General features: G+C 34.4%; 1 protein-coding gene across 2 annotated transcripts in view; it reads left to right on the top strand.

The window, feature by feature from the left end:
* Positions 1 to 15286, top strand: part of LOC128986889 (rho GTPase-activating protein 19-like) — a 35436-nt gene extending 20150 nt beyond the window's left edge. The window contains exons 8-10 of one of the 2 annotated variants that reach the window (XM_054407492.1): positions 10283 to 10693; positions 13442 to 13555; positions 14569 to 15286. In XM_054407492.1, the coding sequence (XP_054263467.1) occupies positions 10283 to 10693; positions 13442 to 13555; positions 14569 to 14955 (912 nt within the window). In that variant the 3' untranslated portion in view covers positions 14956 to 15286. The remainder of the gene's footprint in view (positions 1 to 10282; positions 10694 to 13441; positions 13556 to 14568) is intronic. The other variant, XM_054407493.1, reaches the window with a different exon arrangement.
* Positions 15287 to 15847: the final 561 nt, after the last annotated feature.

The raw sequence follows: 15847 nt of genomic DNA, 5'->3' as shown, positions 1-15847 counted from the left end.
ACCCCCCGTAAAGCCCCGTTCCCATGGTCCGATCATGCTGGTTCGCGAACTCATTCAAGTTTATCCCGCTTTACACCTTTAAACCAAATTTCATCAAAATCGGACAAAAATTACTCAAGTTATCGCGTTCACGGACGTATATATATATATATATAAGTCTATATATTTATATATATATATATAAAAATTTGAACGAATGGTGTTTTTGGCCTCTGGGGACATCAAAATGAAAAAGTAAATCGGTCCCGGGTCTAGGTCTTACCGTGCCACCTACGGTAATAGCTACTTCCCTATAGGGAAATTCGCTAATAGCTACTTCCCTATAGGGAAATTCGCTAAAAACAAAAAAAAAACAAATACAGGTCTTGCCGCGGTAAGAAAACGTAAAGTACAAATTATTAGATGTGTTTAGATGTGTGTTACTAAAACTTTAAAAGTAAACAAATTTTACTTAATAGCGTAGTTTTTCAAAGTGCATTCATTGAGATATAGTACGATATAAGTTGTATTTCAATATAATATTACAAGAACATTATCAACACAATTATTGTTAATTGGCCACAATCACATAACATACATTCATATCACATAACATAATTCTATCTCTGAAATCACCAAACAAAGGATATTGTTTAGGTAATGAACTTCAATTATGTATGAAACACACTTGTGATATAATAAATCACCATGTTGGGGGTGAAGGTCGTTTCGGATTTTTAATTGTTTGTAATATATTCCCGCTGGTAAAAAATTCAAATACCCATTTTGGTTATTTTTTCCCATTGATTTGTGAACATTTATAAACATATAGTATTATAAAAGGCTGTGTATTTTGAAGGCTATTTCAATTATACGTTAAGCAGTGTAAATTTGATATCACAATATCAAAATCGTCCAAAACACAGAAACTTTGTACAGGTCCCTACTGGTTTCGTAAACAAATATTCACAAGACTATTGTTACACCATTATTATTATTTGAACTTCATCAATGTTTCTTGTGTTTTGGGATACTCAACGTTTCTGGAGTTGGATCAACTCCTACCGTTTAAAGTAATAATAATTAACATTTAGCTTGCAGTATTATTTTTTTTTAAAGTCCGTATAATAATAGTAACATGTTTTAGAACCAAATTAATTATGATATTTTCCCCACTACACAGTTTTAATAGACTTTCCACGTACGACATTTGTCCAAGTAAGGGTAGTTAATAAACCTAAAACGTTCATAGGTCTTCATATTGACTACATCGGTTTAACATTTTTAGCGGTTGAAAAAAATGGATGTGATATAGTGGAGACTGACTCTCACCACCACGTTTTATAATACTGTAGTATAGATACATATTTTTTAATGAGAAAGGATGGAGTTCTGGTCTCTGGGGACATCGAAACGAAAAAGTAAATCGATCACAGGCTGAGCCCCTATGGCGATAGTTAATTATAAATATAAAATTGGCTGATAACGGAACTAAAGGACGTGTAACAGTTATATCACACTTCTAAATTAAAACTGAGGCTTACCATAGGCCTATCAAATATTTAACCCCGTTTTACAGCAGCAATGTCTCATATTACTGACACATCAACTGGTGCCTTTTTCCCTATAGCAGACAGATGTTGTAAATCATAGTGTAGCCTAGGGGTTGTCGGGTATTGTGTGAAGGCAATGCCCTTACCCGAACCGAACGAACGCTCTGCCACCCCCCATGTTCTGTCATATCACTTTCTCTTTTTCTCTGAGCACATTTTGCAGTTTTTATTTGCTTTGGGCGTTTTGTGTGGTCGTTATTTTAAGCTCGTTCACTAGTTTCAAAGTGTTAGGTGGATGTATTCTACTATACTTACTAGATTAAAATTTAATTGTGATATGTGGATAAATCAATTTATTTATTTATTGATAAAATATCACAATTTCTCAATTCCAATTAAATATTTATTATAAATTCTTACAACAAAACATTTACAACATGACGCGTTTGATTACGCAAATTTGTATTTAAGTTATTCTCATCGGCGTTTTAAATGTGATTAGATAGGAAATTCATACATATCTACAGGACATCTTTTTTATCAATCAAATTCACTAACCACTAAAATATCACGATAAATATTAGGATACGAGTCCCTGTCTAATATCTCAGATTCTTAGCGAAGCAGAATTAATGATCAGTCGCGCTTCAATTCTAACAACACGAATTCGAGGCGAGCGGGGCGTGGATGTGCAGTTCCGGCAAGTCACGTGGGCGCGGGTAGCATGGCTCAGCTGTCGGCTGTCTGTTCATTGCGTCGTAACAGCAGACAGCACTATGTTTTCATTGCCCGCCACATCGTGGCAGCACCTACTGGTCAGTGACGTCAGTGCTATAATCGCCCCTTCCCGCCAGAGTGTGCTGATTGCTTGTTCACAACCAAATGCATGGGGTTTTCAATCTAGTAGTGTTATATAGTCAATGCTATTACGCATTAAATTTTAGTAAAAATCTATCAAGCTGTTTCTGTAAAAATCAATTTTTTCTACTATTTTCTTAGATAACCACCATAAAAATCAAAATTTCAAAGAATGAAGAAAAAACAATGGAGATATTATGATTTAGTACACACATACCAAATTCCATCAAAATCGGACCACAGGTGTAGTCTGAAGCTCTGTATACATCCACACAAACATATACAGACACACACAGACATCACTTCAAAAACCAAAACCACTTTTTTGGGTTCAGGGGGATCCAAAATTGATATATCCTCCCAAAACTCAAACCAAACAATTTTGGCAAAAATAATACTTTCTCAATATTACTATGTTTATGGGAAACAAGTAAAAATGGAATAGGCATTTATTCTTTATCAGTTATTTATCTGTACCTATATTTGCAGATTTAACAGCGTATACCAAGGTTAAATAAAGGGTGATCCAGTTAGAGGTTACAATAGAGATGTGCGAGCACAGGTTTTTCAGGTCGAGTCGAGTTCGAGTCGAGTAATTGGCAAAAGATTCGAGTCTCGAGTTCGAGTCGAGTTTAAACCCAAAAGATCGAAGAATGTGTAAGTTTAAGTAACTCCTTAGGCCTAGAGCATGTAACTGTTAAAACAACCTTGTTACAAGCTGAAATATGATTATAAATAAATAAATTATTAATATTTGTGCAGTAACATATCAATATAATGCATAGAAAATAATTTTAAAACAACAACAATAGAGCTCATAAATGAACTTCTACTTCTGTAAAAAAAGGTAAGTGAGCATACATTTTTTTATCCAAAAATAAAATACAATAATCCCTATTGATAAGTAATATTGCATAATACTTGGCTAAAATTACTTAATACTTGCATCTATTAGTTATTAAGGTTGCAATTACAATAGCCTAATAAGTTTAATAAAGAGATTTATTCTAAAACTTGAAATGTTATTTCCTACCTTTTCACCTTTAGTTTTGTAAGTTTATTACCATTATTCTTTTAGTTGGTGTGGTTTTTGTAACAGTAGGCCTACAAAATTTCCAATGGTTTGACAGTGGGTAAAGTAAAAATAAATTTTGAAATAAAGAAAATTAATTTTTTTAATCTTGTATGTTAATTGTAAACAAACATTCTGTCAAAATACTCAAAATATGTTAAAAATGAAGTACAAATAGGCCTACAAGTAGTCTACCTTACTGATAAACAAAACAATTGTAGATTGAAAATTGTACTGAATAATGTAATAGGCTCATACAATAGTAGTTATAGAAATCAAATGAAACCTAGACTTAGGCCTAACTCACTATAATCAATTGTATTCCATGCACATTAACCACATTAATGCAAGTTGTCATGAAGGAAAACAAACTATGTAATCTAGAAGGCCAAGTGCTAGCACTTAATTATTTTGAGATATTTGTAAGCTTTTTTTAGGAGTGCTACTATTGTCCTCATGAATGATTTCATACTTATTTATGAGTTATCTAATGTTTTACAAGTTTACAGAATAATTATTTTCAACCACGGTAGCATCAATTTATAATTATCAACTTCTGTTAAGAAGGCCAATGACCCAAAACATCATGATTGTGCAATGTTGTATTTTGACATAAAAATGTAAATCATGGTATTAACTCTAATTTGAATATTTCTCCTGGTCCCTTGCAGATTGTATTTTCAATGCTAAATAATTAATTGTGGTCAATTCAAATTATATTTTTGATGATTCAAATCTCCTATACAAAAAGACAAAAGTCAAACCAGACAAGGAAAAAACCTGCTATTGTAATCCCCCTGCCCCTACCCAGCCATTTCGGAAGTGGTGAAAGTCTAGTCTGGTCTAAATATAGCTCCAAGGTCTTACCCTCCCCTTCCCCCCAACCCCCTACACCATTCACTGTTGCCGGCTCAGTTCGAGGTCATTGCACAACCCCTCCCTCCTTCTATTGTTTTGCCTTTTGTAGTGTTTCTATTCTTTTTAAAACTTAACTGACTTTTTTAAACATAGATTTATTGCTTGTAACAGTTCAGTAGTGGAATTTTCTATTGTGAAACAGTACTTTAAAACAAAATCACTACCGATCATGTCATTCAGTGTCAAGTCCAGATTATGCCATTGCCAGTCAGTCCGGCGACTGCTTTGAGTTGACCTATTCTGTTGTGACAGCTATAAAAATAGGTTAGGACAACTACCTCTTGCTTATTTCTACACTGTAGAAATATTTGTATTACTGTAGAATCTATAGTAATACAAATTATAAAGCATTTTATGTAAACACAACTTACATTTTAACAAATATTGATTTTTTACAATTTTAAACCAAACTCTACTCGAATCTGCCGAGTTCAAAGATAAGCTCGAGTTTCAAGGCCGTACTCGACTCGAACTCGTAATCTCGAGTACTCGCACATCTCTAGGTTACAATTTTAAGTTGGTAGCACTGGTTCCGTATGCAAGACAAACAGCTGATGTTTTGTTATTGGGCATTGTTGTGTTTTGACATTTGTTGTTATGGAGCGTTATTCGAATGAAGAACGTGTTTTTATTGTAAAACACGGCGATTAGAAAACTGATTGATAAATTTAATGTGACGGGTTCAGTGTTAGATGTTAAAAGACCAGTACGCCCTCAGAGTGGCCGATCAGTGGAAAATATCGCTGCAACAAGTGCCAGTGTTCGAGAAAATCCGTCAACCTCAATTCGTCATCGTTCCCAGCAATTAGGCCTTTCCTACGGTACAACTCAGCGCATTTTGATGAATTGAAACCGGGAGATCACCAACAGAGGCTTGAATTTGTTAAGTGGGTGTTGGAGAATAATCAACGTGATGACAATTTTGTGAACAAAATCATCTTTTCTGATGAAGCTCATTTTTATATCAATGGCTATGTAAACAAACAAAACTGCCGCATTTGGGGAACTGAAAATCTTCATGCTATTCACCGGAAAGAAATGCATCCAAAAAAGGTAACTGTTTGGTGTGGATTGTGTGTTGGCGGCGTGATTGGCCCTTACTTTTTTGAAAATGACCATGGCGATGCAGTTACAGTCAATGGAGAACGTTATCGGGAGATGATAAGCGATTATTTTTGGCAGCAAAGAATATATATTATATTTGGCAGTTAGAAGAATTGGTTGTCAATAACGAGTTGTACGACTTGTGGTTTCAACAAGATGGAGCCACTTAACATACAGCACAAGAAACAGTGCAGTTGTTGCACACAAAGTTTCCCGGCCGTCTAATCTCTCGTTTCGGTGATCAGCATTGGCCAGCAAGATCATGTGACCTCACACCAATGGACTATTTCCTTCGGGGATATTTGAAGCAGAAGGTTTTCGCAAACACGCCCAACTCGATTCTGGAGCTGAAGGTCGAGATTCGCAGAGTAATCCATCAAATTCCACAACAAATGATCGAGAAAGTGATGGAAAATTTCATCAAAAGGGCTGACGTCTGCAGGGATTCACATGGCGGTCATTTGACGGTATATTATTTTTCATGTGTAATGTCAATCTTTAATAAATGTGTATAAATAAAAAAATACCTTGTAAGTAAACTACAATACATATTATTTATTTTTTAATTGTAACCTCTAACTGGATCACCCTTTATAATAGTCTATTGTGTATAAAAATAAACAAATATGGTTAGATGTGTCTGTCTTTAAGTCATAGGTCTATCTTGTATTAGTTTTTTTTCTTTTTAGGTTATTTCTTTACTATGTTGAGTGTCAGTTTTGATTTATATAAGAAGGAGAAACGGCTAACTTCGCTTAACTGTTTAACAGCTCCATTTGTCTCACCATGTAGAGTTCACTACCTGCAATGCCGCCATGATTTCACCTACGTACCCGGCCTAAACCCCCTGACTCACCTTCACCATTATCACAAAATATGCAAATATGACCATGAAAAACAGTGGTGGATAAACGGCGAATTTCAGTTTCAATTTTTTATGGAGACCCTTAATATTTTGTCTACATTTACTTTTAAGTGTGTCTAAAAATGAGAATTTAGTAATAACTAGTGGCTTGTAGGGGCAATAGCCCCTATATTCTAGTAATTATTTGGTACAAATTATTAGTCCCATGGGTTACCCTACCTTGAATTAGGCCTATCATTTAACTTTTTTATTATGATATGTATAATAGTTATTACATACCTGCATAATGCGTTTTGATGTCTGCTCTGTTTAAAATACAAATTCCAAAGGACATGCGGTGTGTTTAGGCCTATAATATAAACTTTCAAATCATAATAAAACTAAGGAACATTTTCCAATAACAATCTTCATGACTATTAATTAAATCTATATAGATTTCTTTAAATATAGACAAATTCACTTAGAAAAACACATAGAGATAATGTCATCATCCAAATTTTAAAATGCTAATTCTATAACAAAATCTCTCTGAAACAACATTTGTTGTATGGTATCCATTTTGGTTGATTCCTTGTTCTTTAAATTCGGTTATAGTATTATTTTAACATCGTCTGGCCTCTTTACACATCTAAAAGCAACATAAAGTTGACCATGGATAAACACTGGGATTTTCAAATAAATGCCAACTTTTGTGAAGGTTCGCCACAATTTCACCAAATCAAATTGCGCAATTCACCACAATAACTTCATGTTCATCCGATGCTCATTTATTCTTCTTCCATTAATATCGTGCCAAATCTGGTGCCTGTAGTTCTCATTTCGAGGAACAATATACCCCTGAGTGGTAGTCTTCCGACATTATACATCATTACTGCGCAAGCCATTGTAAAGTATGTAAGTGAGTTTAAAAGTATCAAATTATTTGTTCAAAAGATTTTATCTAATTTTCACTTTGTGTTTGTTTACTACTTCACTAACAATTTTACAATAACAAAATAATGCACATTCAGGTGTGGTTATATTTTTTTCAATTTATATTATCACAGCTGTGATTGCACTAAATAAAAAGACATCAAATTAGATTTCCATGATATTTAAATGTGAATTGTTTTATTTCCTAACAACCTTTTGGTGCATAATTAAGAAAAATGAATAATTTTCCCCAAAATTTCATGCCTAGACCTTTAAAATGAGACCTCTCCCAGCTTTCTACGGCCTCCCGTTTGCTCACAATTTCATTGTAAAATTTTGTGCTTACGGAATTAGATATATAGATGAATTGTTTAACAGCTTATATTTACCCATATTAGAGATGTGCGAGCACAGGTTTTTCAGGTCGAGTCGAGTTCGAGTCGAGTAATTGGCAAAAGATTCGAGTCTCGAGTTCGAGTCGAGTTTAAACCCAAAAGATCGAAGAATGTGTAAGTTTAAGTAACTCCTTAGGCCTAGAGCATGTAACTGTTAAAACAACCTTGTTACAAGCTGAAATATGATTATAAATAAATAAATTATTAATATTTGTGCAGTAACATATCAATATAATGCATAGAAAATAATTTTAAAACAACAACAATAGAGCTCATAAATGAACTTCTACTTCTGTAAAAAAAGGTAAGTGAGCATACATTTTTTTATCCAAAAATAAAATACAATAATCCCTATTGATAAGTAATATTGCATAATACTTGGCTAAAATTACTTAATACTTGCATCTATTAGTTATTAAGGTTGCAATTACAATAGCCTAATAAGTTTAATAAAGAGATTTATTCTAAAACTTGAAATGTTATTTCCTACCTTTTCACCTTTAGTTTTGTAAGTTTATTACCATTATTCTTTTAGTTGGTGTGGTTTTTGTAACAGTAGGCCTACAAAATTTCCAATGGTTTGACAGTGGGTAAAGTAAAAATAAATTTTGAAATAAAGAAAATTAATTTTTTTAATCTTGTATGTTAATTGTAAACAAACATTCTGTCAAAATACTCAAAATATGTTAAAAATGAAGTACAAATAGGCCTACAAGTAGTCTACCTTACTGATAAACAAAACAATTGTAGATTGAAAATTGTACTGAATAATGTAATAGGCTCATACAATAGTAGTTATAGAAATCAAATGAAACCTAGACTTAGGCCTAACTCACTATAATCAATTGTATTCCATGCACATTAACCACATTAATGCAAGTTGTCATGAAGGAAAACAAACTATGTAATCTAGAAGGCCAAGTGCTAGCACTTAATTATTTTGAGATATTTGTAAGCTTTTTTTAGGAGTGCTACTATTGTCCTCATGAATGATTTCATACTTATTTATGAGTTATCTAATGTTTTACAAGTTTACAGAATAATTATTTTCAACCACGGTAGCATCAATTTATAATTATCAACTTCTGTTAAGAAGGCCAATGACCCAAAACATCATGATTGTGCAATGTTGTATTTTGACATAAAAATGTAAATCATGGTATTAACTCTAATTTGAATATTTCTCCTGGTCCCTTGCAGATTGTATTTTCAATGCTAAATAATTAATTGTGGTCAATTCAAATTATATTTTTGATGATTCAAATCTCCTATACAAAAAGACAAAAGTCAAACCAGACAAGGAAAAAACCTGCTATTGTAATCCCCCTGCCCCTACCCAGCCATTTCGGAAGTGGTGAAAGTCTAGTCTGGTCTAAATATAGCTCCAAGGTCTTACCCTCCCCTTCCCCCCAACCCCCTACACCATTCACTGTTGCCGACTTGCCGGCTGCCGGGCTGCCGGGCTGCCGGCTCAGTTCGAGGTCATTGCACAACCCCTCCCTCCTTCTATTGTTTTGCCTTTTGTAGTGTTTCTATTCTTTTTAAAACTTAACTGACTTTTTTAAACATAGATTTATTGCTTGTAACAGTTCAGTAGTGGAATTTTCTATTGTGAAACAGTACTTTAAAACAAAATCACTACCGATCATGTCATTCAGTGTCAAGTCCAGATTATGCCATTGCCAGTCAGTCCGGCGACTGCTTTGAGTTGACCTATTCTGTTGTGACAGCTATAAAAATAGGTTAGGACAACTACCTCTTGCTTATTTCTACACTGTAGAAATATTTGTATTACTGTAGAATCTATAGTAATACAAATTATAAAGCATTTTATGTAAACACAACTTACATTTTAACAAATATTGATTTTTTACAATTTTAAACCAAACTCTACTCGAATCTGCCGAGTTCAAAGATAAGCTCGAGTTTCAAGGCCGTACTCGACTCGAACTCGTAATCTCGAGTACTCGCACATCTCTAACCCATATACCATACTGAGTATCCATTTAATATTTTCTCCTCTTACAATATGAAGAGTGCCGTCCTTGAGTAGAGCAGCCGCTCCAGACCTCGCGAGCTGAGGAAGATTTCACACTTATAGGCCTTACTCTCGCTTTAAATAAGTAAAGATTTTGGTTGAAATGAATGAAAATAACATAATATAATGTAGCAACCAAAAGTGCAGATACAAAATTTTTTTCGATAGTGGTGCTGGGGTGACGCAACCTGAGGTGATCGAGTCAGCCTTGCCCTTAGGCCTTAAGAATAAACTTCAGAGTGGTTTTCTTAGGCTATTTTACAAATCTTATCAGTTTTTGTTTTTAAACCAATAAGAAAATAACAACTCAAAATTATACCAACCCGAAATGGGAGTTTTTTACTTGAACCCCGTTTTAAATGAAAGAGATGAAACTTTTTATTTGTCAAAGTGCTTAAAAAGACGACTTTGCAAGTATAATTTTGTAAAAATTTCCAGGGCCTATTAATATAATTTGATCTTGATAGTTACCCTAAGAAAAAACTAAGTTCTCTCTTCTCTTGAATGAACGGGCTCATACTAGAAGTTTAGTGTAGTTTTAACAGCTTATGCATGAGTTTACCTGACACCTTAAATATTTCTTTGTAGAGTCCAGAATCAAAAACACCAAAATGCTTCCAAAGGTTAAAATCTGGCAAGAGTTGTGACAATATTGAAGCCGAACAGTCATCCTCGCCTCTAAATGAAAGGATTGTAGAAGACATTGATGTACCGAAGCCTAAAGTTGAACTAGAAGACAAGCCAGATGTTTCCATCCTCAATTCTCCTGTTCCTATTCCTGAAAAGGAAAACAGTCCGTTTTTCACCCCTTGTAACCCTAGTTTGATGAAGCACCGAAAGTTGTCTGTGAGTAAAGCACCCCTCACCCCTCCAATGACTAACCGTTACTCTGCTCTACTAACTAGCACGCCTGCCTGTAACAATTGTCTTCTCTCTCCCTCCCCTAATGACATGAGTCCTATCACTCTCTCAACTCAGCGGATGTCAAAAGCCATGCAGGTAAATCTCACAAGACCTAGTAGAGCTGCTACCCACAACTTTTATAGAATCAGAAATTACCCTCTTGTTAATCTGGACTCTAGTAGGGTAAGGAGGAAACTTCTACATTTGTCTTTTAGTTGCGACGCTTCAGTAGCATTATGTTTAGAAGAGTTTGTATTAGCCTTTAGTCATTAGGCCTACCTTTCAATTACAAACAGAAATTAAATGACCTGTAGATTTTAAAAAACTTCCAAATTTACATTTTATTGTCAATTTTTTGTTAGATTTTTGAGTTATTAGTGTACTGTATTGTTAGATTTTATTCAGTAGTTATAATTGAAACTTGAAAGTATTCCTAAAAGTAGCTGAACTCTATAAAACACATAAATTGTATAATGACAAACTATTTTGATTTTGAAAAATTACATTTTATTACAAGTTTTAATAGCATGAAAATGTTTGGTTGTGTTTTATAGTTAAAGAAACTATTAGTATATTTTGCGGTTCTGTTTATTTTGTCTAGGAGACAAATGCTTCAACAGCATATAAATTTGTAAAAAACTATTGATAACAACATTGTGCCTATCACTTATTGACAAAATCACATTTGTTGGTGACCAGAAGTTACAGAAATAAGAAAATACCAACCAATCTTTACTACCTGTAATATAACGCAGGTGCACATGGAACCAAAACCAACTTTTTAAAACAATATCCCTCATTTTAATCCGCTGAACCCAAACTATAATTTAAAATATTTAGTCACGATTTTAGAACCATAATGGATTTCCCCTCCCCTTTCCACATTTGTATATTAACCACAGTTCTACCTATCCTCTACTTAATCTCTTATTGTATTGCATTTTAAATTCCATTCTTATTGTATTCATTTTAAATTGTTTATGCATGTGTTTATAAGCTTTGCATCCTATGGCATGAATTTTAAAGTTTTATGTACCTACTTAAACAGGGTGTCCACCGACTGGGAAAACCAGGAATTAGGCGTGATTTTTTTTCAACCGTGATTGCGCATGATGACGATGACGATTCCCTGATCACAGGAGATGACGAAGACGTTTCCGTGACCGCAGGAGACCATGATGATGTCCAAACGGCCGTGGGATATGTTAGTGATTTTGCCGAGATCGCGCATGCGGACGATAATGTTTCCGTGACTGCTGAAAACGATGATGATATCCAAAAATTATTGCTTGATGAAGATGACCGAGGGAAATTATTAGACTTAAGCTACAATCGAGGAAGATGATGATAAATTTTCTGTGAGTGTGGGAGACAATGATAATGTTTCCATAACCGCTGAACAATATCAGGATTTTGTCACGACCACGGAAGACAGTGGTGATGTTTCCGTTACTGAGGGAGATATTCGGGATTTTGCATTTATTGCGGAAAATTATGATGGTGTCTCTACAACAGTGGTAGATTCGAGTTTGGCTTGACCAAAAAATATCAAAAAGGTACACTTCTAGAAAGTTTTATATTTATATTTTTTGTAATATCTTAATTTACCTTTAACGTGGTATTTATTTAATGTGTTTAGAAGGGTTTAAAACTTAATTTGGCTATGTAAAATTTTTGTTATTTCTGCATTAATTAAATTATGTCTGTAGGCCACTTGAAAAAAAAAAAACACATAACTCAAAAAAATTACATAGTATATGAAAGTACATAAAGATAGGTGTTGGTGTAGTACATCCTTACAGAAAATTTGGAAAAAATTAAAATTACAGTATCAGTATTAAGAATCAATTTTTCAGGTGTCTGCACAGAGATTTGATAAATTTTACTATCGACATATCACTATTTTTAAGAATTTGTTGATAAATTGCAGGTTTAAGAATTAATTTTTACTTTTCAGATTATTTAATCAGTAATATATACAAATTTCATACTTGTTTCAGTCAATATTACAGTAATCATAAATTTTGTTTCTCTAACTGAGAATGCTTTTTCCGATAAATAACATAGTTAACTATGTTAGCACCAAAACAGCATTGCGGGAGTTTGCGCAAAAACGTGTTGGAAAGTTAAATATGAAAAGTACGACCTGAACTTCCTGGAATTACTCATGCATTTTTTGTGGTTGGCCTGGTGGACGGACACCCTGTTAAACATTAGTTTATATATAGATTTAAGTAGTTGGCAGACCACAGATGTATGGTCCCATTCCAATTTAAATTTAATAGAAATTAAATTTCCACTGAATTTTATTCAAAATTTTAAAATTTAAAATAAAATGTACAAGTTATAATTTATTGAGAAATGCATACTGGTATTCGGTTTATTACATTTTAGCCTCCTGATCACTATTTTAAAACTATAAATTTGTTTTTAAATTAATTTACTGATTTTAAAGCAAAATGGTAAAATGATTTTATAATTTACGTATAATTTATAAAACTGGTTATGATAACATGATAAGGGAGCATACGAGTAATAGTTTATAATACTGTTTTCACAGTATAGATAACTTTTTTGGCTTGACCAAAACCTCAGTGGTCATAAGATAAACTACTGTAATAATCAGTACAAGTTTAAGCCTCACTGGATGCATCAACAAGAAAGAATACATTGTGATTGTGTTTAACATATGATCAATAATCTTAAAAAGTAAGGGTAATTGAAATTTTTAAACCAATCTGTAAAACATTTAAACTTGTTAACCTTAAGATAATAGGCCCAATGAAAGGGAATTGTCAGTAGTCACTGTACAGTTATTGTACTAAGGATAATTTCATTTTGCAGGAGACAATGATGACTCCTCGTAGTCGCAAGCCTGTGGTTGCTGTCTCCGCCTCAAACATCTGTCACTTGGCCAACCTCACCTGGGGACTCAAGGATGACCCTTCCTGGGACCAGGTACACCATAGTACAAGAGTATCTTTGTAGACATCAAATCTAATACTCTACGTTTGTCTAATTTAATGGCTAGCGTCAAATGAATCCCATACTTTAAATTGGCTTTTGCAAGAAAAAAGTTAGCCTTATTTTAACAGTCAGGGTGTCCACATTCTGGAAAGTCAGGGATAGCCATGGACAAAAATTTTGGTCATTGAAAGTCATGGAAATAGGCAAGAAGTCATGGAAAATCATGGAAAATCCGAATGATGGATGGATTTCAGGGGACCATTCAATGCTCTAGTTAGCCGTAACCCCGGGACGGCCCTGGGAATAGTACTTTTGAACTAGGAGATTGTGGGACTGCAATTAAGCCAACCGCCATTGATTTGGTTGATTCTTCTAGTGGTACATAACAACATTTTACAGCGTCTCGATTTTCTAGTAGAGTTGCCGTGCCTGTGCTACTTCTATTTGGAAGTTTTTAGTCTAAGACTTTAGTTTTGTAAAGAGAAAGAGCGGTTCCCTGATTCTGTTTATCATACTTGAAAACAATAAATAAGTGAGAGCGCATGATCATTTTGGGCCGGCATGAACTACGCCGGTTGCCTGATTCAGAATTTAAACGAACGTTCAACAAAACATTGACCATGGCAACATCCTTAAAAAAGAGTTTTTATGTGGAATCTGTATCAATAATTGTGAGTAATATTTCAGAACTGGTATCAAATCAAGAAATTCTGTTATCGGCCTCAGCCTATCCCCATGTACCTACAATGAGTACAATGGATTAATATTCGACTAGGATGTAATTCAAGTGATGGCCTTGAGTTTTGAGACAGAGTGGAGCTATGCGTGGATCGACACTGCTGCTACACGTTATTATAGAGCTGGCGGCAAGTCTGATTCTGACAGCGGACCCGAGATTCGATTCTCGAAACTTGTTAATCGAATCTCAAATCCGAATCTTTTCTTAGAATTCGGTGGAATCGAGATTCAGATTCGACACATCCCTAATCTATTGTATGTTGTAGGATGACAGTGATACGGGAGAGTCACTGGCTGGAGCCTTCAAGGAGTATCTGTCCAGTCGCAGTGTGTTGACAGCCAGTCCTGTGGACCTAAGCTTCTCTAGCAGAACTGGAGATTACGACCCTTCCTCTGAGGGGAGACTTGAAGACTTATCACATGATGAAATCCCTCACTCCCCGCTCAGCGAATCTCTGCTCTACGTTCTCGATGGAAACCTTCCTAATGAGTCATCGGATTCCTCCGGTTATATTGATGGACGACACAGGAAACGTGGAGCGGAGGTGAGCGGATTCATACCAAACAAACGCTTCGGTCCTGAAATGTCTGGAGAAAGCAGTGGACTAGGGACAGAGAACTCCAAAGAGACTCCACATGAAACTAGTTTATAGCAGTTACATATATAAAGTCTTGTATTTGTGGAAACTTATAGAATACACAGAGTAATCCCAAAGGTAATTTTAAGCAATTAACTACTGTCTCTGACTTTTGTAAATAGTTATGTGCCATAAAGTATTATGGGTTATTTAATAATGTATATTATAGGAAATTTCAATTATTGAATAAAACATGTATAACAGATGTGTCATTATATCTTATAGTTTGAGGTATAGTATTACTAAACTATGTAAATATGTTACATAATATCTCAAGGAGTATTATAACTGTTGCTTTAAAACATTTTACAATGACATTACAGTTTGACAATAAATTTTAACTGTGGTTAATGTGTTTGATGTTACCCTTAGTGAATTAATATTACATTAGCTATGTCCACACTCGTGCGCTTTTGTGTGCGCCAAGCGCATGCCTCTTAACGCATGCCTTGATGCAGATGGACGCAAGTGACGCTTGCCTCAAGGCATGCACGAAATGAGTCGGAAGGGTCTCCATTCCATAGCGCACAGCGTAGCGCAAGACAATCCACCAGCCTTGGATTTCTGTGCGTTTCAACTTGCAACTGCTTTGCTTTACATTTTTGACAAGTCGTCCGTGTTGCAGTTGTGAAACATATTGAATAACTAAGAAACCTCAGAATTCATAGAAGATTGTTGCTCTTATTTATGTTAGCGGGACATATGGAGTAATAAAAAAATTAAAATAAATTGAATAAATTAAGATTACATTAAGAGAATTAATAAACTAAAATAAAATTGAGTGTGGACAGCTAAAAGGCATGCCTCAAGGCGCATGCGATATTGTTTGCGTTGATGCATGTTGAATTGAATATTGAATTTAAAGCTGAAAGGCACATTGAAATTGAAAGCGCAGGAGTGTGGACAT

This window comes from Macrosteles quadrilineatus, unplaced genomic scaffold (assembly GCF_028750875.1).
Source record: "Macrosteles quadrilineatus isolate MER2022 unplaced genomic scaffold, UCM_ALF_1.0 Scaffold_2__2_contigs__length_208266976, whole genome shotgun sequence".
NCBI classification, from domain to species: Eukaryota; Metazoa; Arthropoda; class Insecta; order Hemiptera; family Cicadellidae; genus Macrosteles; species Macrosteles quadrilineatus.
The sequence above is the reverse complement of the archived record's forward strand: the minus strand, read 5'-3'. Positions and strand labels throughout refer to the sequence as shown.